Source organism: Chelon labrosus (assembly GCF_963514085.1).
Source record: "Chelon labrosus genome assembly, chromosome: 12".
NCBI lineage: Eukaryota > Metazoa > Chordata > Actinopteri > Mugiliformes > Mugilidae > Chelon > Chelon labrosus.
The window spans coordinates 24,564,191-24,586,979 of record NC_140345.1 but is presented as its reverse complement, the minus strand read 5'-3'; the positions used below and the strand labels follow the sequence as shown (position 1 = coordinate 24,586,979).

At 43.9% G+C, this 22,789-nt stretch overlaps 2 protein-coding genes across 3 annotated transcripts; both read left to right on the top strand.

Annotated features, from left to right (window-relative positions):
* Positions 1-981: 981 nt before the first annotated feature.
* rrp15 (ribosomal RNA processing 15 homolog) lies at positions 982-5,216 on the top strand. Its single transcript, XM_084556906.1, has 5 exons — positions 982-1,243; positions 2,965-3,296; positions 3,612-3,709; positions 3,810-3,999; positions 4,553-5,216. Exons 1-5 carry the CDS (start codon positions 1,177-1,179, stop codon positions 4,700-4,702), a joined length of 837 nt encoding a protein of 278 aa, XP_084413032.1. The 5' UTR covers positions 982-1,176; the 3' UTR covers positions 4,703-5,216.
* A 1,130-nt stretch (positions 5,217-6,346) lies between these two features.
* Positions 6,347-22,789, top strand: tgfb2 (transforming growth factor, beta 2). Of its 2 annotated transcripts, XM_084556905.1 has the most exons (7): positions 6,347-7,631; positions 17,061-17,227; positions 17,864-17,996; positions 18,090-18,200; positions 20,503-20,677; positions 20,806-20,959; positions 21,050-22,789. In XM_084556905.1, exons 1-7 carry the CDS (start codon positions 7,286-7,288, stop codon positions 21,206-21,208), a joined length of 1,245 nt encoding a protein of 414 aa, XP_084413031.1. In that variant the 5' UTR covers positions 6,347-7,285; the 3' UTR covers positions 21,209-22,789. The 2 variants fall into 2 exon arrangements, with proteins under 2 accessions (XP_084413031.1, XP_084413030.1); XM_084556904.1 differs by having other exon boundaries at positions 17,864-18,200.

Here is a 22,789-nt window from a genome sequence, read left to right as displayed (position 1 = left end):
GTTCATTGATTCTGAATTGGCCGTAGGTGTGAGTGTGAATGGTTGTCTGTCTCTCTGTGTTAGCCCTGCGACAGACTGGAGACATGTCCAGGGTGTACTCCACCTCCTCTCCGATGACAGTTGGGATAGGCTGTGGGATGTGGTGATGATAGTGGAAAATTAATCCACAAGCCTCGTATCCTGTCCAGAGGTGACTTGTCTCCCTCTGCTAGTCTGCTTTGTTCCAGTCTTTGTATTTAAGGACACCCCTTTCCACTAATTACCAGTCCCTCAGTTTACACTGTTCCAGTGTTTAGGACCATGATCTAGTTTATCTTCTGAACTCTTAGACACCTGTTCTCCAGTTGTGGACTTTGACATTGAGCTCTTGAGACCTTTGTGCATTAAACTTCAGGTTTGTTTTTGAATTCCTGAGTCCTGCATTTGGGTTCTTTCCCTAGTTTGTTTTATTAGTATTTTTTGTTTTGAGTAATACAGTCAATTTATAGAGTATTTTGTTTCTCCATTCAACATCAGCGCTCATGGTTCACCAGGGAACATCTTGGGACGGCAGGACGTGGCCGATGGCGATGACCATTACACCTTTTATCTGTTCTTTTTCAGACGAGAGCTCAATGAAGACTTCCTAGAGCCGACATTAATGGCTAGTATAACAATGATGCTGCTTTCCAGTGCTTTTGCTGTAAGCAGTTTGTTTATTTGACACATCCTGTGGCTGCTTCTCGTTCAGAGGCCATAACTGTGCTACATAAATATCATTCACCAGTGCTACTTTCTCTAATTTGGGAAAAAATTGACTAAATCTGATTTGATACGGTTGTGTCAAGAGTGTTTTGAACTCATTAATACTGAGAGTTAAAGGGAGAGAAAGGAAATCTAGGGTTGTTCATTTTGTGCTCTGTTAATGATGAATAATATATGTATATATACATTTTCAGGCTGTGCAGGTTTCATCCAAAGTTTTAAATTGACTTGAGAATACAAGTAAGATAAGAAAACCCCCTTTATGAATCTCCAGAGGAGGACATTATGTTTATTTAATATCAGATCGGGACCCAGATCGGTTGAAACCGTCCGCTGTTGCCTAACAACGCAGCAACCAATCAGAACAGAGCAGTCCGTCCCTCCGACTCATCCGATCGACTCGTAAACCGGAACCTTCGCCTCTTACTCTCCATGCTCCCCGGAACTCATTTAGCGTACACCGCGATGGCTAAAGTGAAAACACACGTGCCGCAGCTTGGTAAGTTTGTTTATCTCACACACCGTAAAAAGACACGACAACGAATTATTGTGCTTTGGTTTTTTTAGTCGCCTCTCTTCTTTGGTCCACTCTGTGCTAAACGTTAAGATGCTACATGCTGTAGCTAGCTGAGCGTTTGCCTCTGACTGTGTAGCATTGGTTTAGCATCATGCTAAACAGTTATTCAGCTCTAACTAGAGGAGGGGGCTAAATATAAAGGTTTCGCTGCGTGACGACTTCATAAATGGTAAATATGTATGTTTCAAGCTTGTTATGCAAATAAGTGAACACCCGAATACTGTGGAATATATAATTTAACTCATTGTTGTACTCACTGGGAACAGTGATGCTTTGGACTGAAGGATGGAAGGATGGTTGTCAGGACAGGAGTTGGTTTGGTGGTTGAGATGTGAAGGACATCACAGAGATAGCTGTTGGTCTTTCTGGTTCTCAGTCTGTCCAGTTTTGTTGTCCACTTTGTGAGTGTTTGTGAGATGTGTTTATCTTCCATCTCCTCACCTTCTGTCCTTGTGGGTACAGTCAACAGACTTCCCCACCATAGACACTAAAATGGGTAAACTGCAGTTTTTTTCCCATGGTAACCAACACTAACCACAGCTGGGCATGATCGGATCAGGTATTAATCTTTTGTAGTTATTTCATTTAGACCTGCTATAAGCTAAAAAACCACGTCCCTGCAGCATCAAAACATCAACCTCCTTTTCAGTCGTTCATTCTTCTTCTGTAACCACTTGTCCCGTGAGGGGTCTGCTGGAGCCTATCCCAGCTGTCATCGGGCGAGAGGCGAGGTACGCACTGGACAGGTCTCCAGTCTATCTCAGGGCTAACACAGAGAGACAGACAACCATTCACACTCACACTTACGGCCAATTTAGAATCACCAGTGAACCTAACCAGCATGTCTTTGGACGGTGGGAGGAAGCTGGAGTACCTGGAGAGAACCCACGCAGACACAGGGAGAACATGTGAACTCCACACAGGAGGAGTCCCAGTCGGCCTCAACCTCCTTTAATGCAAAGCAAGTTATCGTCATGTTCCTGATTTTAAAAAATGAACTGCTGTGCGGTGTCTGTGTAATCCGTCCTCTCATCACATGCAGTCAGCAACTTCAGTTCAGCTGTGTTTCCTGGACACGCTAATGTTGTTGGATTCCTGCCTTTTTCTTTTCCACTCACATTAATCCTATGACTTCAGTGAGAAACTCTTTTATGACGTCTCCATCCGAGAAAGGTTTCTCACGTCGGGTGATGACTTGAGGACCTGTGAACTGGCTATTGTGCCGTTTGCGTAACTTATCTGCTCTCGTTCAGCACCAGTCGTCGTATATTACACTCTTTCATCACAGCAACAGTTTCATTGCATAGCAAACAGACACACTTCCCCTTGTTTTCTATAAAGAAATATTCAATCAACCGCTGTGTCTGAAAAGTCCTGCGCTCACTTGCTGTCTTGCGTTTCTTTGGTTCTGCCAATTTTGCACTAGAGATAAGATCGAAAAGGTGGTGTATTGCATGTGTGCCACACCATATGTGGTGCACCACACTGAGGCGTGATGTTTGTGAGTTAACCGTCTGAACATGCTTGTGTGCAGAGGTGTATGGTCTGATGTATGTCTCTGGACGTACTTGTATGTCCTGGAAACGTTTACAAGACAAAATATATGACTAAAAAATAATTTTGTATTTCTTTGTGTGACTCAGTAGATGATGAAGTCTCCAAGTCTGAAGACGACAATGACCAGAGTGATTCGGAGGGCGAGCCTCTCGACGAAAGGTTAGACGACGGATCGAGCGACGCAGAAGAAAATGACAGCGATGGGGAGGGTAAAGAGAGCGATGGGGAGGACGAAGACGGAAGTGACGAGAAGGGAGACGACGACGATGGTAATGCCAACGCCGGGTGGGCTGAGGCTATGGCAAAGATCCTGGGGAAGAAAACCCCCGAGAGCAAGAGCACCATCCTGGTGAAGAACAAAGAACTGGTCAAGATCAGGGCGAAAGAAAAACAGGAGCAGGTGGAGCGGAAGATGCAGGTAGGAGGCACACTGATGTATACGGGGACGCCTACACCTTTTACAGAAATACACAGATCAGCCACAACATTATGACCACTGACGGGAGAAGTAAATAACATTATAACAATTCAGTGTTCTGCTGGGAAGCTTTTGGACCTGGCATTCATTCATGTGGATGTTACTTAGACATGTAGCACCCACCTAGACCAGACCAGGCACCCCCACCCCATAGCAATGACACTCCTTGATGGCAGCAGCCAAGATGCTGGCAGAGTGTTATGTGTGGTGTTGTTAATGTGAGTATAATGTCAAGATTTATTCGTGTCTCAACAGGATGACAAGAAGCGTGCGTGGGAGATGATGTTTAGAGAGAAGCCAGACCTGGTGAAAGACCGTGAGACAGAACGAGCTCTACAGAGAATAGCTACGAGGTGAAGATAACTTTTCTTTCCATGATTCTGCAGGATTCTCGTGACTCAGTTCGTGACTCAGTTTATCGCTGACTATTTCGCATTGCATTCTTCCGCTCAGGGGGGTGGTGCAGCTTTTCAACGCCGTGAGAAAACACCAGAAAACCGTGGACGACAAGGTGAAGGAGGCCGGCGGCTCGGACAGGAAGAAGGTCAAGATTCTGTCCTCTGTCTCAAAGAAAGACTTCATAGACGTGCTGAGGAGGACGGAGGGAGGCGGCAAGGTCTCTGTCAAGACTGAGAAGAATGCTGTGAGTTCACCGATGCTCTGTTTTACTCACATGCACCAGATTAGCTGCTTCATGACGATAGAGGAGAGTTAATTAAACAGTCAGTGGATATTTACTTGGAAGCATGTATAGAGAGAGAGACAGATGGAGAAAATTATGTCTCTGACCTCATTCTTTGGACACATAATGTTGCTGAACCTAGACCTGAGCAACTGCAGCAACCCCAGATCATAGCACTGCCCCCACAGGCTTGTACAGTAGACACTAGGCATGATGGGTGCATCACTTCATCTGCCTCTCTTCTTACCCTGATGCCCCCGTCACTCTGGAACAGGGTAAATCTGGACTCATCAGACCGCATGACCTTCTTCCATTGCTCAAGAGTCCAATCTTTATGCTCCCTAGCAAACTGAAACCTGTTTTTTCCAGTTAGCCTCACTGATTAGTGGTTTTTCTTAAGGCTACACAGCTGTTCAGTCCTAATCCCTTGAGTTCCCTTCACATTGTACGTGTGGAAATGCTCTTACCCATGCTGTAATTATTAATGTTTTGTACTTTTTTTTTTTACTTGCAGGCGGCTGAATCAGAGGACAAGTCTGGCTGGAGCGTCCTCAGAGACGACTTCATGATGGGAGCCAGCATGAAAGACTGGGACAAAGACAGTGACGGAGAGGCGGCTGACAAACACACAGGAGGGGCCGTGGAAGCAAGTGATTCAGACTGACACCTGACTACCACTTCAGCCTGTGATGCCTTCACTGACACTCTGGGTGCGTGGGAAAGAAACCGTGACTGGGCCCTTACATCTGCATCTGGAAATAAACACACAGTAAAAATAATAAACCTGAATACACAGACTGGAAAACGTTTTATAGCATCTGATGTGCCGTAGCTAAGGGTTCTGATGTTTGTGGCAGAGAAAGGCTACTGACTTTAAACTCTGCCGTACCGTAAAGACATGGACAGTTTGCATGGAGCTGCAGGTTCAGCAAGTTTTCTGCTGTGTTGTCCACAAAATGTTTTTATCATAGATTAGTGGAGGTCAATAGTAAACAAGTCTCACTCTATGGTTTGATGAACTCACTGTAGGACATACAGTTGGGTCCATATGTGTTTGGATATTATGAATGTGAAGTGGAGATGTTTAAGGTTCAGTTTTTTTGTACACAGTCCCCTATTTTCAGGGGTTCATTCGTAATTTGAAATCGAAACCTAATAATAAATAATATGCATAAGTATGCAATTTACAAGTCTGCATCAATCCCAATCTGTTCATTCTATCAAGAGTCTATACAGCCCTTTTACTTTAATGAACTTTTTTTTGTTGTTATTGTAGTAGTACTCATTTTATTTTATCTAAACATATATTTTTATGTTTTATGGTTGAAAGCTGTGGAACAAGACAATAAGAAACCAATCTTCCATAGGTCAGAGAGGTTTTTATTGTCATTTCAACCATATACACAGATCAAGCATAACATTATGACCACCGACAGGAGAAGTAAATAACACCGACCATCTTGTGACAATTTAATGTTCTGCTGGGAAACTTTTGGACTTGGCATTCATTAGTGTGGATGTTACTTAGACATGTAGCACCCACCTAGACCCAGACCAGGCACCTCCACCCCATAGCCCCACCCCAGGATGCAGCCTGACACAGACACACACACAAAAACACTTTAGGAACAACTAAAAAACATGAAGAACAGCACAAGGTGTTGACCTGGCCTCCAAATTCACTAGATCCCAAACTGATCAAGTATCTGTGGGATGATCCACAGATGCCCCTCCCCTCAAAGGACCCCCGCTAACAACATCCTGTTGCCAGAGACCACAGGACACCCTCAGAAGGCCCATGTCCTTTCTCTGATGAGTCACAGTTGTTTTGGAGGCACAAGGGAGACCTACACAATATTAGGAAGGTGGTCATAACGTTATGCCTGATCTGTGTATTTTCTATGTCTCCTATAAAGAGAAGACATCATGGGAGCAAATACAAAGAGTTTACTGCAAGATGCCATAAGCCACAAGAACTAAAATGACAAATTAGACTTGGCTCAAAAGATAAAACTAAAATCAACCTGAACCAGGATGTCAGGAAGAAAAAGTTTGGAGAAGGCCTGGATGAATAAAAACCTCGTGAAGCTTAATATCTATTAAATAAGAATTAAGTGTCTAACATAAGTCCACTTTAAGTATTTAAGCAGTAAGTCCTTCCATACAGAGGGGGGCCTTGTAAGGTCCGGCTTTAGGACCCCGCGTCAGGACCAGCGAGCTGCCAAAATGCCATCAGCCGTTACCCCGTTGTCCCCCTGGGCTCGGCCACAGCGAGCGCTTCTGGCAACAGTGAATCGTCCCGAAAACGTCGACTTGGAGGGGTGCTCACGCTCCCGAGACTAAACCCCCGATTTGATGCTGCCAAAGAGGGGGGAGCACGTGTTCATTTGGTAGCTTATAAAACTACAAACGGCCATTGCTGTCCGCATTTGCAGCAGGAAAAGAGACGTGCCATTCCCCGAACTTGATGGGCCGGAGAAGACGCGTAAAAGGCGCTTTATATATATACGGTAGCAACGAAGGGAAGACCCCGAGCTGCTTCTTGCTGCTGATGTCTGGGTAGTTTTAGTTTTTTGTAAGAGGGCAGTAAAAGGAAGACTTTTTTATATCGATCGTGAAATCACAGCTATAAACTTTTTTTTTTTTGTGGAGTTTTGCTTTAAGGCAGGAGCCAAACCTGGAAAAAGTTCTCACCCTGTGCACCCGCAGAACGCAGGGACCGTCCGAGTCATTCATCCAGCAGCTATGCGCCCTCGCTTTGCCTCTGCTGGGTAATTACACTGACGTTGGACTATTTTAGATCCTCACACGGTGTCGGTGTTGTGGTGGTGGTGGTGGGGAACTGTGGAGGGAGATGTCTGCGCCAAACGCTCTGACTCCCGCGGGCAACGTTGCGCGTCTCGCCCAAAGATAAACCGTTTTGTTGTTTGTTTTTTTAATTCCCCACATTTTTCCTTCGCATGCCTTTATTTTCCCTTGGCTCGGAGCGGATCCATGTGATTGCGGATCTCCTTCTCACGTCTGAATGGATTTTCAGCCACACTTCACTGAAACAGAAGAATCGGAACCATACGACTTTAAAATAACTGTTTTGAGGTCACTTGGCTCGTGTGCGTAAATACTTTTCATTTTTGCGCGTTTTTTTTTCTCCTCTCTCTCAAGAGCTGCGCCTGTCTGGTAACGTTTAACCCGTTCCCTATGTTGTCCTGTATTTATTTTAAGTGAGATTTGAACACCCCCGGAGAAGATGAACGTGTGTGTAGTCGGTCTTTTCCTCACTTTGGATTTCGCCATTGTGGCTCTCGGTTTGTCTACGTGCAGCACACTGAGCATAGACCAGTTCAAGAGAAAGCGCATCGAGGCCATCCGAGGGCAGATCCTGAGCAAGCTGAAGCTCACGACGCCCCCGGATGAGTTCCCCGAGCCCAGCGAGGTGTCCCGGGACATTGTCGCCATTTATAACAGCACCAGGGACCTTCTGCAAGAAAAGGCGAACGAACGGGCCGCGACGTGCGAGCGGCAGCGGAGCGAGGAGGAGTACTACGCCAAGGAGGTGCACAAGATCAACATGCAGCCCTTCTACCCGTCAGAGAGTAAGTGTGCGTGTGTTTGTTTGTGTTTACGCCAGTGCTACGTGCGTGTGTGTGTGTGTGTGTGTGTGTGTGCAGCTGTGATTGGGCCGTCAAGGAAAAAGTGGTCTTTCAGCCCACCATCGCAATCACAGTATCTAATCTAAGCGGGGACTGTTGCTACAACTCTATAGTTGACAGTTTGCATCGGTCTGAGATTGTTAAGGTGGGCGGGGCAGAGTGTTTCGTGAAGTAACAGAGAAGTGCATGGATTAGTAAATGTCACTGGTCACTAATAAAGATGATTAATAGTGAATTATGAAGCATTCTTACCAAAATGTTTATGAATTTATTTTGTTTAAATAAAAAAATGATGAATGAATTTATATTTTAGTTAAATCAGCTACCCCCCCAAACAAATCCAATCTGAAGCATAGACTGTATAAAAGATGGACGACATGACAACTGCTCTAAAGCAAGTAGAGCTCCCCCTGGTGACCGTCTGCAGTATATGTCATAAGCTCCACCCCCTCCATGTTAGCGGATGAGACTTTTTTTAGTTATTTTAGGTAGTTAATATAATGGTGACGTACAACAATCAGCCACAACATTAAAACCACTCACAGGAGAAGTAAATAACATCGACCATCTTGTGACAATACAATGTTCTGCTGGGAAAATCTTTTGGACCTGGCATTCATTGGTGTGGATGTTACTTAGACATGTAGCACCAAACTAGACCAGACCAGGCACCCCCACCCCATAGCAATGACACTCCTTGATGGCAGTAGCCATCCCTGCAAGGGTGCAGCAGAGCACAAGGTGTTGACCTGGCCTCCAAATTCACTAGATCCCAAACTGATCAAGTATCTGTGGGATGATCCACAGAGGCCCCTCCCCTCAACACATAGGCCCCCACTAACAACATTCTGTTCCCAGACACCACAGGACACCCTCAGAAGGCCCATGTCCATTCTCTGATGAGTCACAACTGTTTTGGAGGCACATGTTTGAGTGTTCAAGCGGTCCCGTAGGACAGCGAGAGTAGGAGTAACATTTCTTTGTTACTAGCGGAGGTAGAGTGCAGAGTTAACCAAACCAAATCCGCTTGTGTAGGGCATCCATGCACACACGAATTCAGATATACACTATATTACCAAAAGTATTCGCTCACCTGCCTTTACTCATTCTATGAACTGAAGTGCCATCCCATTCCTAACTCATAGAATTCAATATGATGTCGGTCCACCTTTTGCAGCTATTACAGCTTCAACTCTTCTGGGAAGACTGTCCACAAGGTTGAGGAGAGTGTTTATAGGAATTTTTGACCATTCTTCCAAAAGCGCATTGGTGAGGTCACACACTGATGTTGGTCGAGAAGGCCTGGCTCTCAGTCTCCGCTCTAATTCATCCCAAAGGTGTTCTATCGGGTTCAGGTCAGGACTCTGTGCAGGCCAGTCAAGTTCATCCACACCAGACTCTGTCATCCACGTCTTTATGGACCTTGCTTTGTGCACTGGTGCACAGTCATGTTGGAAGAGGAAGGGGCCCGCTCCAAACTGTTCCCACAAGGTTGGGAGCATGGAATTGTCCAAAATGTTTTGGTATCCTGAAGCATTCAATGTTCCTTTCACTGGAACTAAGGGGCCAAGCCCAGCTCCTGAAAAACAACCCCATACCATAATTCCTCCTCCACCAAATTTCACAGTTGACACAATGCAATCTGAAATGTACCGTTCTCCTGGCAACCTCCAAACCCAGACTCGTCCATCAGATTGCCAGATGGTAAAGCGTGATTCATCACTCCAGAGAACGCGTCTCCACTGCTCTAGAGGCCAGTGGCGGCGTGCTTTACACCATTGCATCCGACGCCTTGCATTGCACTTGGTGATGTGTGGCTTGGCTGCAGCTGCTCGGCCATGGAAACCCATTCCATGAAGCTCTCTGCGTACTGTACTTGGGCTAATCTGAAGGTCACATGAAGTTTGTAGCTCTGTAGCAATTGACTGTGCAGAAAGTCGGCGACCTCTTTGCACTATGCGCTTCAGCATCCGCTGACCCCTCTCCGTCACTTTACGTGGCCTACCACTTCGTGGCTGAGTTGCTGTTTTTCCCAAACGCTTCCATTTTGTTATAATAGAGCTGACAGTTGACTGTGGAATATTTAGGAGCGAGGAAATTTCACGACTGGATTTGTTGCACAAGTGGCATCCTATGACAGTTCCACGCTGGAATTCACTGAGCTCCTGAGAGCGGCCCATTCTTTCACAAATGTCTTGTTTCACAGTCTGCATGCCTGAGTGCTTGAATTTATACACCTGGGGCCAGGCCAAGTGATTAGAACACCTGATTCTGATCATTTGAATGGGTGAGCGAATACTTTTGGTAATATAGTGTATGTTGCTGCCTGCTGTATCTTTGGAGAGTGTGTCTGTAAAAAATGCAGGCGATGAGGTCAGTCTGGACCAGGGTGTTGGACACCTGTTGCCTCATTAGGTAACTGGACATCAGTCCTGAGTCATTGTTCCCTTGGCTTCCATATCCCTCTTTATCTTTGTCTTAGGTCTGACAGATTGAAGACAGGACAAGAATGTAGAAGTTGTGTTCATTGATTTTTTTGGAGTTAAACCTGGAGTTACCCTTTTGAGTGCAGAGGTATTCAACTTGCCAGCGTCTTTAGCTGGTGCGTGTTATTAATCCTGACTAGAACCACAGGAGACGGTGCAGACGCTCGACTAGAAATGTCTGAGACGCTTAATCTCTCCTGGAAAAACAAACTTCTCACCTGTCGATCTTATAAACGTGTGCACGCTGTATATGTGAGTCTGCAGAACACTACTCTATGTATGTGCACGTATGCGACTATACACTGTGTAAAAAAATATGCCATGTATCATGTTGTGCACACGTGTGTTTATTGGTTACCAGGGATGTGCAGACAGACTGGCTCGGGTGGACGGACTTCAGAAGAGCTGGGTATTTTTAGTTCCCAGGGATTATGTGCAGAGTTGTTTTCAATTTGTTGTTGGCAGGTGAGGGACTTGGAGGAGGCATTTTCAGGAAACCAGACAAGTAGGAGCTCACATTCCCCCAATATAGGTTCTTCCTTTATCTTCTCTCACTCGCAGTTTCTTGTCTTTTCCATTTATTTTTATTCTTCCCCCGTTTTTTCCTGTTTCTTTCCTGTTATTTGCGGCCAAATATGCCACCAGGTGCCGTGATAATGAGATAGTTGGGGTGTTATTGATTTAACAATATATTACGACCAGTCAGTTAATGTTATGGCTGATTGATATATGCGCGTATATGCATACATTTAAAAACAAAAAAAATGAAGGCAGTGTAAAGTGAGTCAATATTACGTATCTGTGAGGTGCAAAAGTTCATTTCAAGTTTAAATTAGAGTCGATCTGTTCAGGAGTGTGTGTTATCAATGCATCGTTTGTGGAAGTGTATGGTGACACAGACAAAGGAGCTTTTTCTTGAATAAACAGATACTAAAGGATGATATTTCTGTTTCATTTGATTGATTGTTTTTTTTTTTTGTCTACTGTCAGGACTTATGTGCAGATCTGCTGATGTTTTGAGTCATTTTTATGCAGAAATGTTGAAGATTTTGAGGAGTAAAAATACGTTTAAAAGCAGCAATGTACATTGTACTGGAGAAGACTGGGGCAATAGCACTACAGTGGTGATTTAATACTTCATTTTCAAACAGCAGAAACATAAATCCTGTTTTACAGGCATGACACTAGGCCTTCTGAGGGTGTCCTGTGGTGTCTGGCAACAGGATGTTGTTAGTGGGGGCCTTTGGGTCCTATGGATTGAGGGGAAGGACCTCTGTGGATCATCCCACAGATACTTGATCAGTTTGGGATCTAGTGAATTTGGAGGCCAAGTCAACACCTTGTGCTGTTCTTCATGTTTTTTTTTTTAGAAGTTCCTAAAGAGTTTTTGTGGCTGCATCCTGCTGGGGATGGCTGCTTCCATCAAGGAGTGTCATTGCTATGGGGTGGGGGTGCCTGGTCTGGTCTAGGTAGGTGCTACATGTCTAAGTAACATCCACATGAATGAATGCCAGGTCTAAAAGTTTCCCAGCAGAACACTGAATTGTCACAAGATGGTCAGTGTTTTTACTTCTCCTGTCAGTGGTCTTAATGTTATGGCTGCTTGGTGTATGTTTATGCTTATATTTTTGGAAAATTAACTGTGCTTTGTCTGTTAACTGTAGCTCGTGCAGTGACATATTCTCTTACATAAGAGAGACTGAGTTCCATATAATTTTGGACACTGGCACAGTTTTTAGCCGTTTACTAAAAACATAGCTTAAAAGTAGAATTATAGTCTGAATATGAGCTTAAACTATAGACTCTCCACTGTAATTTGAGGTATACGTATTGTATTCTACAGACAGAGCCACCATTCAGGAGTCAGGGAGGCGTGAGGAGCCAAAACAGAGTCTTCTCCCCTCAGGAATGCAGCCGACCTTTGATGGATCCTCACACATATTTGCTGTGTAATCTAAACCTGTTCCACGTTTCACCGTTTGATGTACTGTTAACAGTTTTGTTACTGACAGAAAGGCCCTGCGTAAAACTGAACCGCGGATTTCCTCTTATTTTAACAGCACTACGTCTACTTCATGTGAAGCTAAACACATAATGATGAGATCTTGAAACCTTACTAGATGACTTAGTCCAATGTGTCTTCATCACAGGTGTTTGATTGGAGTTATTGCCTTAGAATTACATGCATACATACACCGATCAGGCATAAGATTATGACCACCTTCCTAATATTGTGTAGGTCTCCCTTGTGCCTCCAAAACAGTTGTGACTCATCAGAGAATAGACATGAGCCTTCTGAGGGTGTCCTGTGGTGTCTGGCAACAGGATGTTGTTACTGGGGGGGCCTTTGAGGGGAGGGGCCTCTGTGGATCATCCCACAGATACTTGATCAGTTTTGGATCTAGTGAATTTGGAGGCCAGGTCAAGACCTTGTGCTGTTCTTCATGGTTTTTTTTAGTTGTTTTTGTGCATATGCCTGTGTCAGGCTGCATCCTGCTGGTCAATGTTATTCACTTTTCCTGTCAGTGGTTTTAATGTTGTGGCATATCGATGTAAATATCACTGAGAGAGTGGAACTAATGAGAAATTAGACATTCTGATGCAGCTTGTGGAGACTAGTCTGGGTTGTGTAGTCTGTTGCTAAAGTCATTTTTCATTAATTTCTTTCCTGTTTAATTTCAGCCTACCTCCATTACCTCATTCCCTACCTCTTTCCTTCCTCTGTTAAAGAAAATAACAAAAAAGTCCAGTCTAAACTTTTTTTGTGGAACACTTGAATGATTAGTTTTCCAATTAAACCTGAACAATATCTCTGAATAACTATAAAACGCACCTTCACTCACCGAGCAGGAGAGCTCACTGGACCTGCTGCAGAAAAATTCTCTCGAATTTCATTTCAGAAACTAAAAAAAAAAACAAAGAACAGATCAACCTTTCGAGCAGTCGGCTGAAAAGTGTGTTCCACATTATATCCGTGCTGGCATTTTCAGATCAAAGTCAAGGCTGAATATCCTGATTTAGGCTACAAAGGCACTGAAAACATTGCCTCCATTTCTCTGCAAAGTAGGAGTTTCCTGTAACGGATGCGATGAGGAATGAATGTTTTTTTCATATCCAGACTTTGCTAGTGGTGTGGTGGTGTCACAATATATGATCACAGTAGTCCAAGTTATCAGAATCAGAAATGGTTTTATTGACAAAGTACGGTTAGTGAATTTGATGCAGGCTTATCTTTAGACTCGGTGCTCTTCAAAGTTTGATGATTGCTTCAATAGCCACAAGAATTTGACTGTACGCTCCATGATGGATAGATAAACACACACAGAGACAAATAGTGGATCATTTGCATGTTGAGTTTAGATAAATGGGCGTGCTGCTGCCTGCAGGTAGCCAGCAGTGATTTGCTTAAGCCCTATTTTAATAGCATTTCAGATAAAACCTTATTTAATCTTATATTATTATATATCGTGGTCTCAGGCTTTTCCGTCGTGGCACTACTGACCTTCAGTGAAATACAGGAAATCAAAAAAAAAAAAAAAAGAGTATTGGCTCTGAAAATATTTGCACGGGCAAAAACAGCAAATATCAGTCCAACCCGAGTACTGAGCACAGATGTGTGCGCTCGAGTGTGTTGGTTTTACGCAGCACGGGCAACTGTGGCTTTAAAGTCCTCCCCTGAACCTCGGCTCAATGTGTCCAGTGTTGTGTTAACTCACAGAGGACTCATTCATGAGGCAGAGTGTGTGTGTGTGTGTGTGTGTGAACGTCCTGCCTTCTCTTGGTTATCTGCTGAAGGCTGATATATTTATTTTAGCTCTGTGCGGTTAACGTTCAAGTTTCAACTGCACCGAGTTTCGAGCAGTTAGTAGATGGTTTCATATTGAATGTCTAAAGATGTCGGAAGAGAAAACGGTGCCAGTACTTTTGTGTTTTGTTTGCAAATCAAATTTTGACTTAGTCCTCAGATTAAAAAGCCTATTTGTCACATTTTAGTCATCTTTATCTTTCATAGTCACTGCAATTTAGTCAGCTTTTAATTATTACATTTAGACATACTGCAGCTAACAACATTAACTTTGTCGTATTTAGACAAAAACAGTAAATCAGAGCTTTTCTGCAGCATCACTGGGTCATATGCTCCGCAGCTGTCAGAGGATATCAGGGTATTGGAGAAATATTTAAGACTTTGTCAAAAAATCCTTTGATGCTGCTCCAAGATACTTTGAGGGCAATTCTGGCAAAAAATAAAATAGCCTGGAACAGAATGTGGTATCATTTGTCAGCCTGCTGGCACAAAGATTGATCTCTCTCATCTACAAACACAAATATGCACCAACACACCCAAAAGAACGAGGACACAAAGAAAGAAGATTCAACATTTAACACCCTTTAGATCACAAGAAGTTTGGACCAAAGGTTTGGGGGTCACCTTTTGTCTAAATTTGTGTACATCGTTGTCCTCAAAAGAGTGTCACTTATTCTTCAGGAGGTGGAGGTGGACTGCTGCATGCTGACTTGGCAAAGGACACTTGTTTCATGACAACAATGTTCAGAATTTGGCCAGAGATGACAAGCGGCTGGAAAGAGGAGTAAAGTTAGGGGGAAGGGGGGGGACATTCATGCAAAAATTCCCCTGAAAGTTCAAGTTTTGGAAATGGAAAACTGCCAGGGCGTTGCTCAGAGCAAATGCGTCACCAGATACTGAAACGTGTCCATGTTGGTGTTGGTGAAAAAGATGTTTGCTTCATGAAGAAGTTCATGACCAGGTTGTTCAGAGGCAGTTCTTACTTACTGCTTCTAATCTCAGAAAAAAATGAAGTCAGTGTATTTATCCCTAGACACATTAGAAACACATTATCTATTGTGGATATCATTACCTTGGGAACCTTAGGAGTTATTTCTGGCCCATAAAACATGTCTCTAGAACTGTGTCTTTTTTTAATTTCACAGTAAGTGATGCTGAAAACTAGTTCATGTGAGGTCTTTACGATATAATGGAACTTGGACTTTTAGTGCCAGGTTTATCCAGGCACCTGCCAATGAGTAGAAGATGCACTGCCTGGCCAAAAAATAAAAGTCTCCACCTGGATTTAACTAAGCAAATAGGTACAAGTCTCCTATTGGATAATTACTGCATGGGTGATTATCTTTCAGCTGGCAACAAGTTATTTAACCCCAACTGATGCAATGAGTAGCTTCTCATTTCTTAAGCAACCATGTCTAAAGACACATCCTGTGGTCGTGGAAAAGATGTTAGTCTGTTTGAGAAGGGTCAAATCATTGGCATGTATCAAGCAGAGAAAACATCTAAGGAGATTGAAGAAACTACTAAAACTGGGTTAAGAACTGTCCAACGCATTATTAAACACTGGAAGGAGAGTGGGGAACCATCGTCTTCCAGGAAGAAATGTGATCGGGATCTGTGATCACTTAAACATTTTGTGAAATTAAATGGAAGAAAAACAACAGTAGAACTCAGGACTATGTTTAATAGTGAAAGTAAGAGCATTTCCACATGTACAGTGTGAAGGGAACTCAAGGGATTGGGACTGAACAGCTGTGTAGCCTTAAGAAAACCACTAATCAGTGAGGCTACCTGGAAAAAAGGCTTCAGTTTTGAAAGATTGGACTCTGGAGCAATGGAAGAAGGTCATGTGGTCTGATGAGTCCAGATTTACCCTGTTCCAGAATGATGGGGGCATCAGGGTAAGAAGAGAGGCAGATGAAGTGATGCACCCATCATGCCTAGTGTCTACTGTACAAACCTGTGGGGGCAGTGCTATGATCTGGGGTTGCTGCAGTTGCTCAGGTCTAGGTTCAGCAACATTATGTGTCCAAAGAATGAGGTCAGCTGACTACCTGAATATACTGAATGACCAGGTTATTCCATCAATGGATTTTTTCTTCCCTGATGTTCACGGCCATATTCCAAGATGACAATGTCAGGATTCATGGGGCTCAGATTGTGAAAGAGTGGTTCAGGGAGCATGAGACATCATTTTCACACATGGATTGGCCACCACAGAGTCCAGACCTTAACCCCATTGAGAATCTTTGGGATGTGCTGGAGAAGGCTTTGTGCAGTGGTCAGACTCTCCCATCATCAATACAAGATCTTGGTGGAAAATGAATGCAACACTGGGTGGAAATTAATCTGGTGACATTGTAGAAGATTACTGAAACAATGCCACAGAGAATGAGTGCTGTAATCAAAGTTAAAGGTGGTCCAACGAAATATTAGAGTGTGTGACCTTTGTGGTGACTGTTTTTTTGGCCAGGCGGTGTGTTATAGACACCACCAAAATAGTGACATACACAACATTTTTTAATCTGCTTTGCTCTTTCCCAGCAGCTCTGTGACCCTACAGGGGTCTAACTGTTGCTGCAGTGTGACGCTGAAGCGTTAACGCCACCTACTGGACAGGGTCGTTGCACTATAGTCATGTGCATGGGACTAATTTTCCTCATCACGCATCAGGGACAATCAGAAAACGTTTTTTAATGTGTTGTTAAAGGAAGACTGCAGTCATCTGTGTTGAATTAGTGTTGATTCTTGGAATATATTCTGCCAATAGCTGCTTTATACTCTGGATTTCAAAATAACTCAAATAAAGATTGTTGTACAAACAAAACAGACATGTCTCGATATCAAATTTCTGTGCTAGATGTGATGAAATTGCCCAAATGTTTACCAGCTTTCTTAATAAGCTGTCCCGAAGGCAGCAGTGGAGCTAAAGAACAGTACTAACTTTTACTATCAAGTCATTAATAACCTCTGTTTTGAACCTGGATTTCTTTACATGAGACCTTTATCTACTTAGTACCGTGTGACTTTTTTAAACAAGTCTCCCAACAGTCATAAAACATTCTTTCTATTTTTCCACAGACGTCATCTCTAATACACATTTCAACCGCCGTTACTTCAAGCGTCTGACCTTCGACGTGTCCTCCATGGAGAAGAACGTCTCCAACCTGGTGAAGGCCGAGCTCAGGATCTTTCGTCTCCAAAACTCCGGGGCCCGAGTGTCCGAGCAGCGCATCGAGCTCTATCAGGTACAAGCTTCTCGCAGGGCATCGTCACAGACAAGTCACTTCCCATGAAGCACAGTGTGTAAGTTAGTGAGTTAATCAAGAAGTTGGTGGTTGTGTCTACTACTGGGAGCTTTGCCCTCAGTGCTGAATGCATCACAGGAATAGAAGAATGTGATTCTCACTGGGCAGTCGGTTCATTCCCAGTGAGAATGCAGCAGATAGATGGCACCACATCCAGACCCAGGTGGAGTCGGTATGCAGAGTGTCCAGAGTGAGCCAAGTCTCTCACCTTGAACTAAGGCATTTCCTTCACGCCATAAAAGAGCAGAGGGTCCAACAAGGGTCGCTCCCAGACTCCAGACTATCCACTGAGAACTTTTGTTTCTTGTGCCGAACAGTTGCCGCACCTTTACCCGTACACTTGTGCAAAGCTGGATTGTTTAAAACTGTGGCTCAGATGTTCAATAGCTGATGCTGAAAGGATGCAAGGTTGGATTAGTGTGTGTACAGCATCTCTAACAGGAGATTATTTACATATTTTCTCATTGTCCTTAGTTTATTTGGATAACTCCAACCAAATATTGAACCATTTTGGTAGATTTAAATATCTCTAAATTTAATTTGTATGTCAAATAACGGCCCATATTTCGTCCACAGATTTTAGGACACAAAGACCTGACGTACCCAACGCAGCGGTACATTGACAGCAAGGTGGTGCGAACACAGACGGAGGGAGAGTGGCTGGTGTTTGACGTGACAGAGGCAGTGAGTGAATGGCTGAACCACAGAGGTGAGGGGCTCTTACTGCTGCAGGATGTTCCTTTAGCGTTTATTGCGTGTGCTCCACTGTCCCATCGCCTCAACGTGACTTGTTTCTCCACAGACAGAAATAGCGGATTCAAGATCAGTCTGCACTGCCCGTGCTGCACGTTTGTGCCGTCAAATAACTACATTGTCCCCAACAAGAGCGAAGAGCTGGAGGCGCTGTTTGCAGGTAGTGGGATTCAGAAATGTAGCGCGCACTCATAGACACTTCGTATGTGTTCACATCATTTTTATTCATTAATTGGACACAGGGCGACACAGTGGCGAGGTGGTCTGTGTGGAGTTTGCATGTTCTCCCTGTGTCTGCATGGGTTCTCTCCAGGTTCTCCAGCTTCCTCCCACCGTCCAAAGACATGCTAGTTAGGTTAATTGGTGTGAGTGTGAGTGTGAATGGTTGTCTGTCTCTCTGTGTTAGCCCTGAGATAGACTGGAGACCTGTCCAGGGTGTACCCCGCCTCTCGCCCAATGACAGCTGGGATAGGCTCCAGCAGACCCCGCTACCCTTCACAGGAACAAGTGGTTACAGAAGATGAATGAATGAATGAATAATTGGACTCAGTATAGGGGTTAGAAATGTAGAGTTGACGGGCAGTTTTCCTGCTTGGGGAGCACCAGACCAAGGTTATAATAGTTTTGGATTTTTCATTTTAGTTTAGTTTTTATTTCGTTTTTACCTTTTCCCTCCAATTCAGTTAGTTTTAATTAGTTTTTAATGTGGGTTTGCTAGTTTTTATTAGTTTTTATATTTCCAAAAATGCTTAGTTTTAGTTTAGTTTTTATTAGTTTTAGTTTTTTCATACTTTGGGTTATTTGTCAGGTGCGGGATTCAAAAAGGTCAGGGTGAGTATTGTATAATAAAGTTCAACAAAAGATACGTTTAAAAAATTAGGGTGAGTTAATAATGACTGACTTTTTATTTTTGGGTGAACTATTCCTTTAATCCAGGGGTGCCACACTGTTTTTGAGCTTGCGAGCTACTTTTACAGTGACCAAGTGAAAGTGAAATACAGTGTTAAAAGCTCTATCCATCTGTTTTTATTTTTATCAAGAAAAATTGGTGCACTGCACCTTTAGAAAAATAGCGCTGTCTCTTTAAGAAAGACAGTAGTCTTGAGTTGTTGAAGTTGTGCGTGGCTGTGGATGTGCGCTGCTGAACTGAGGGCATGCTGCAAATATAAAGTAAAAATAAAGATGAAGGTTTGTCTTGCCGTTTGTTTTGGAGGTGCGACAGATAAATATTTTAGACTAACATCTAAAACATTTTTTTCAATGGCACACGATCTACCCGCACTACCTTCACGATCTACCGGTCGATCGCGATCGACGTAATGGGCATCCCTGCTTTAATCCTTCTCTTTCAGGGGGCGGCGGACTCACAGAAGCTAGCTTGTTTTGTTACTCGACATTAGTCGCCTTGTGCGAGCTTCTTAAACGGACTTTGAGATTCGTGGAGTTCGTGGAGCCACATATTTTGTCACAGTCTGTTTCCACTACAAGACACTTGCTTTTATCTTTCTCGTCGTCATATTCAAAAAAGTCCCATACAGGACTTTGCCGCTTCCTCCCAGCTTTTGCTGCAACCGCCATGGTGCTGCCAGGTGACGTCACGGACCGTGAGGTGCCGTAAGGTGCTGCCAGCTGGCGTAAAACTGCCAGAGCGGAATAAATCGATCATATGAATCCAACCAGTTGAGGCTTATAATTAAATTGAGACGAAAACGAAGGGAATTTTAGCTATAATTTCAGTTCGATTTAGTACGTTTTCTAAACACGCAATACAGTTTCAGTTAGTTATCGTTTTTTTTCTTTTAATTTTCGTTTTTATTTGTTTCAGTTAATTGTTTTTTCAATTTTAGTTTTCGTTATTTCGTTCGTTTTCGTTAACTATTATAACCTTGCACCAGACTTTACTCATCCGAGAAGTAACGTTGGTTCCTGACCTGGAAGTCCCACTTTACTGGTCCTCCATATGGTCTACACCAATCAGGAATAACTAATTACATAATTAGGACCGCAGGAGTCATAGGGCCTACTTATAATTAGTTATGTCAGGAGAAGTATCACCATCTTGTGACAATTCAGTGTTCTGCTGGGAAACTTTTAGACCTGGCATTCATTCATGTGGATGTTACTTAGACATGTAGCACCCACCTACCAGGCACCCCCACCCCATAGCAATGACACACCCCATCCCCAGCAGGATGCAGCCTGACACAGGCACACACACAAAAACGGTTCAGGAACAACTAAAAAAAAAACATGAAAAACAGCACAAGGTGTTGACCTGGCCTCCAAATTCACTAGATCCCAAACTGATCAAGTACCTGTGGGATGATCCACCAGGATGTGCTACCAGGATGTGGTTAAGGGCTTACATACTTTTGAAGTAATAGGCGTTTAACGGAGCTAAACGACTAGTAGTTGCCAGGTAGTCAAATTCAAATGCTGCCTGTTTTGACAAACATTTACAGGTATCGACGACAGCTTCGTCCACGGCAGCGACCTGAAGGCGTTTAAGAAGCATCGACACAGCGTTCGGGCTCCACACCTTCTTCTGATGCTGCTGCCTTCGTACCGGCTGGAATCCCAGGCTCAGCCAAAGAACCATCGAGCCAAGAGATCTCTGGATGCTGTCTACTGCTCCAGGTACCAAACCATGTGTTTAGACTCGTAAATCACACACTGGGGAAAAAGCTTTGTCCTTGTTAAAGATAATAGACCATACACACTACTCTGTACTTCCTACTTTCCTCACCAGCTTCATGTCTTTGTAGAAATGTCCGGGACAACTGCTGCCTACGGCCGCTCTACATAGACTTTAGGAAGGATCTGGGCTGGAGGTGGATCCATGAGCCCAAAGGCTATGAAGCCAACTTCTGTGCCGGGGCCTGTCCCTATCTGTGGAGCGCTGACACCCAACACTCCAAGGTACTGTATGAGGAAGCTTGCAGTGTTTACTTGAATACAAATTCAAATCCATTGTGTCTTTACAGAAGGCGTCCGCTTCTTATGTTCCAGGTGTTGGGTCTCTATAACACCATCAACCCCGAAGCATCAGCAACCCCCTGTTGTGTTCCCCAGGATCTGGAGCCCCTCACTATCCTCTACTACATTGGCAACACCCCCAAAATAGAGCAGCTCTCAAATATGAAGGTCAAGTCTTGCAAGTGCAGCTAGGCGCTCCTTACCGGACAGCACTGACACGCTTTCTACTTATTACAAGCAGTCACACACATTCAAATAGAGTGCGCTGAGCCAACCAAACAACTAAATCGTAGTGCCGCTTAAAAGTATTTGCACCGTTCAGAGTATTCTACATTCATTCATTCATCTTCTGTAACTGCTTGTTCTGTGAAGGGTCGCAAGGGGGCTGGAACCTATCCCAGCTGTCATTGGGCGAGAGGTGCACCCTGCACTGGTCTCCAGTCTAACACAGGGCTAACACAGAGAGATTTACCATTCACACTCACACATACGGCCAATCTAGAATCACCAATGAACCTAACCAGCATGTCTTTGGACGGTGGGAGGAAGCTGGAGAACCTGGAGAGAACCCACGCAGACACAGGGAGAACATGCAAACTCCACACTTCTTGCTGTGAGGCATCAGTGCTAACCACCACGCCACTGTGCCGCCCTATTTAGGAGAATGAGCCAATATTAAAATTACAGGTTTTGTTTTAAAAAAAAAAAAAAATCAGGGATTTGTCACGGTTTGTCATATTTGTGGAAGTATCTGATTGCACGGACATATTAATTGCATATATATATGGTTGGTACTTGGTGTAGACAATCTGATCATTATGGCCAACACTCGTCAGAGCTGGGCTTCAACATAAGGTGGCAGCAGAGCGCTCCTCTCCTCACCCTGTCAGTTATATGTATTTATTCGGAGCAAAGCTGTCTGCAGCCTGGCTGAATGTATTAAACTCTTCAAGTTGTGCCTCACAGGGTGGTTACGGACGCTTTCTGTTGGGCCTCCTCCTCTTCCTCTTCCACCTTGCAAGGTTGCAAGGTTTTCCCCTATTTGACTTCTCCACATGAGGAAAATTCAAAGTTGTCAGTGCAGCACATGCTGACTTGCAAAAGGAAGATGGTGGCCTTAGATGACTCGATAGCTGGTGACATGACTTGTTGTTAATTTAATGTTATTGCACACTCACCAAGAATTAATGATATGTATAAGGGCCGTCATGGTCCCACTCTGTCTTGCATAAGTTTTGTTGTCTGAATACTAAACACAAATAGCTTTTTCTCTCAGCCTCACCTCGTCATGCATTTCTACATATTCTTCTGGCGCGCGCTGTTTGTTCGTGGACCATTCGGTGTCACAGTGGAGAAATAGGTGTCGTCCTCTAAGCTGTGGGGCCCACTGGCTCTGCTGATACCGGCTGAAGAAAATGCTAGATTAGTAGAAGCAGAGCTCAGTTTGCGCGGCTGTTATTTAACGCCGATGCAAACTGAAGGGAGGCCCATGTTGGGCACAGGATAGGAAAGGACTTTTTCAGGACTGTGAACAGTTACCTGTTCTCATAGAACCAGGGGTAACAGTATGTGACCAATGTTACTGCCCGAGTTGCCTGTATTGACAGTGCACTGTAAAATTTTTTTTTTTTTGGCAATGGTGTTAAAGGGGAATTACTGTTTTTTGACAACCTGGACCTGATTTCTGGCATAAAATACGATCGTTGACTCACCCATATAACTTTGGTGTGATTTTGAGTAATTCGGAAGATACACTATATTACCAAAAGTATT

What these genes read in the sequence shown, in the direction of transcription:
- rrp15 (XM_084556906.1), top strand. Translation starts at nt 1,177, where the DNA reads ATGCTCCCCGGAACTCATTTAGCGTACACCGCGATGGCTAAAGTGAAA. An exon ending in AACACACGTGCCGCAGCTTG is followed by an intron (nt 1,244 to 2,964) that starts GTAAGTTTGTTT and finishes TGTGTGACTCAG; the next exon opens with TAGATGATGAAGTCTCCAAG. An exon ending in TCAAGACTGAGAAGAATGCT is followed by an intron (nt 4,000 to 4,552) that starts GTGAGTTCACCG and finishes TTTTACTTGCAG; the next exon opens with GCGGCTGAATCAGAGGACAA.
- tgfb2 (XM_084556904.1), top strand. Translation starts at nt 7,286, where the DNA reads ATGAACGTGTGTGTAGTCGGTCTTTTCCTCACTTTGGATTTCGCCATT. An exon ending in AGCGCATCGAGCTCTATCAG is followed by an intron (nt 17,228 to 17,863) that starts GTACAAGCTTCT and finishes TTTCGTCCACAG; the next exon opens with ATTTTAGGACACAAAGACCT. An exon ending in GATGCTGTCTACTGCTCCAG is followed by an intron (nt 20,678 to 20,805) that starts GTACCAAACCAT and finishes ATGTCTTTGTAG; the next exon opens with AAATGTCCGGGACAACTGCT.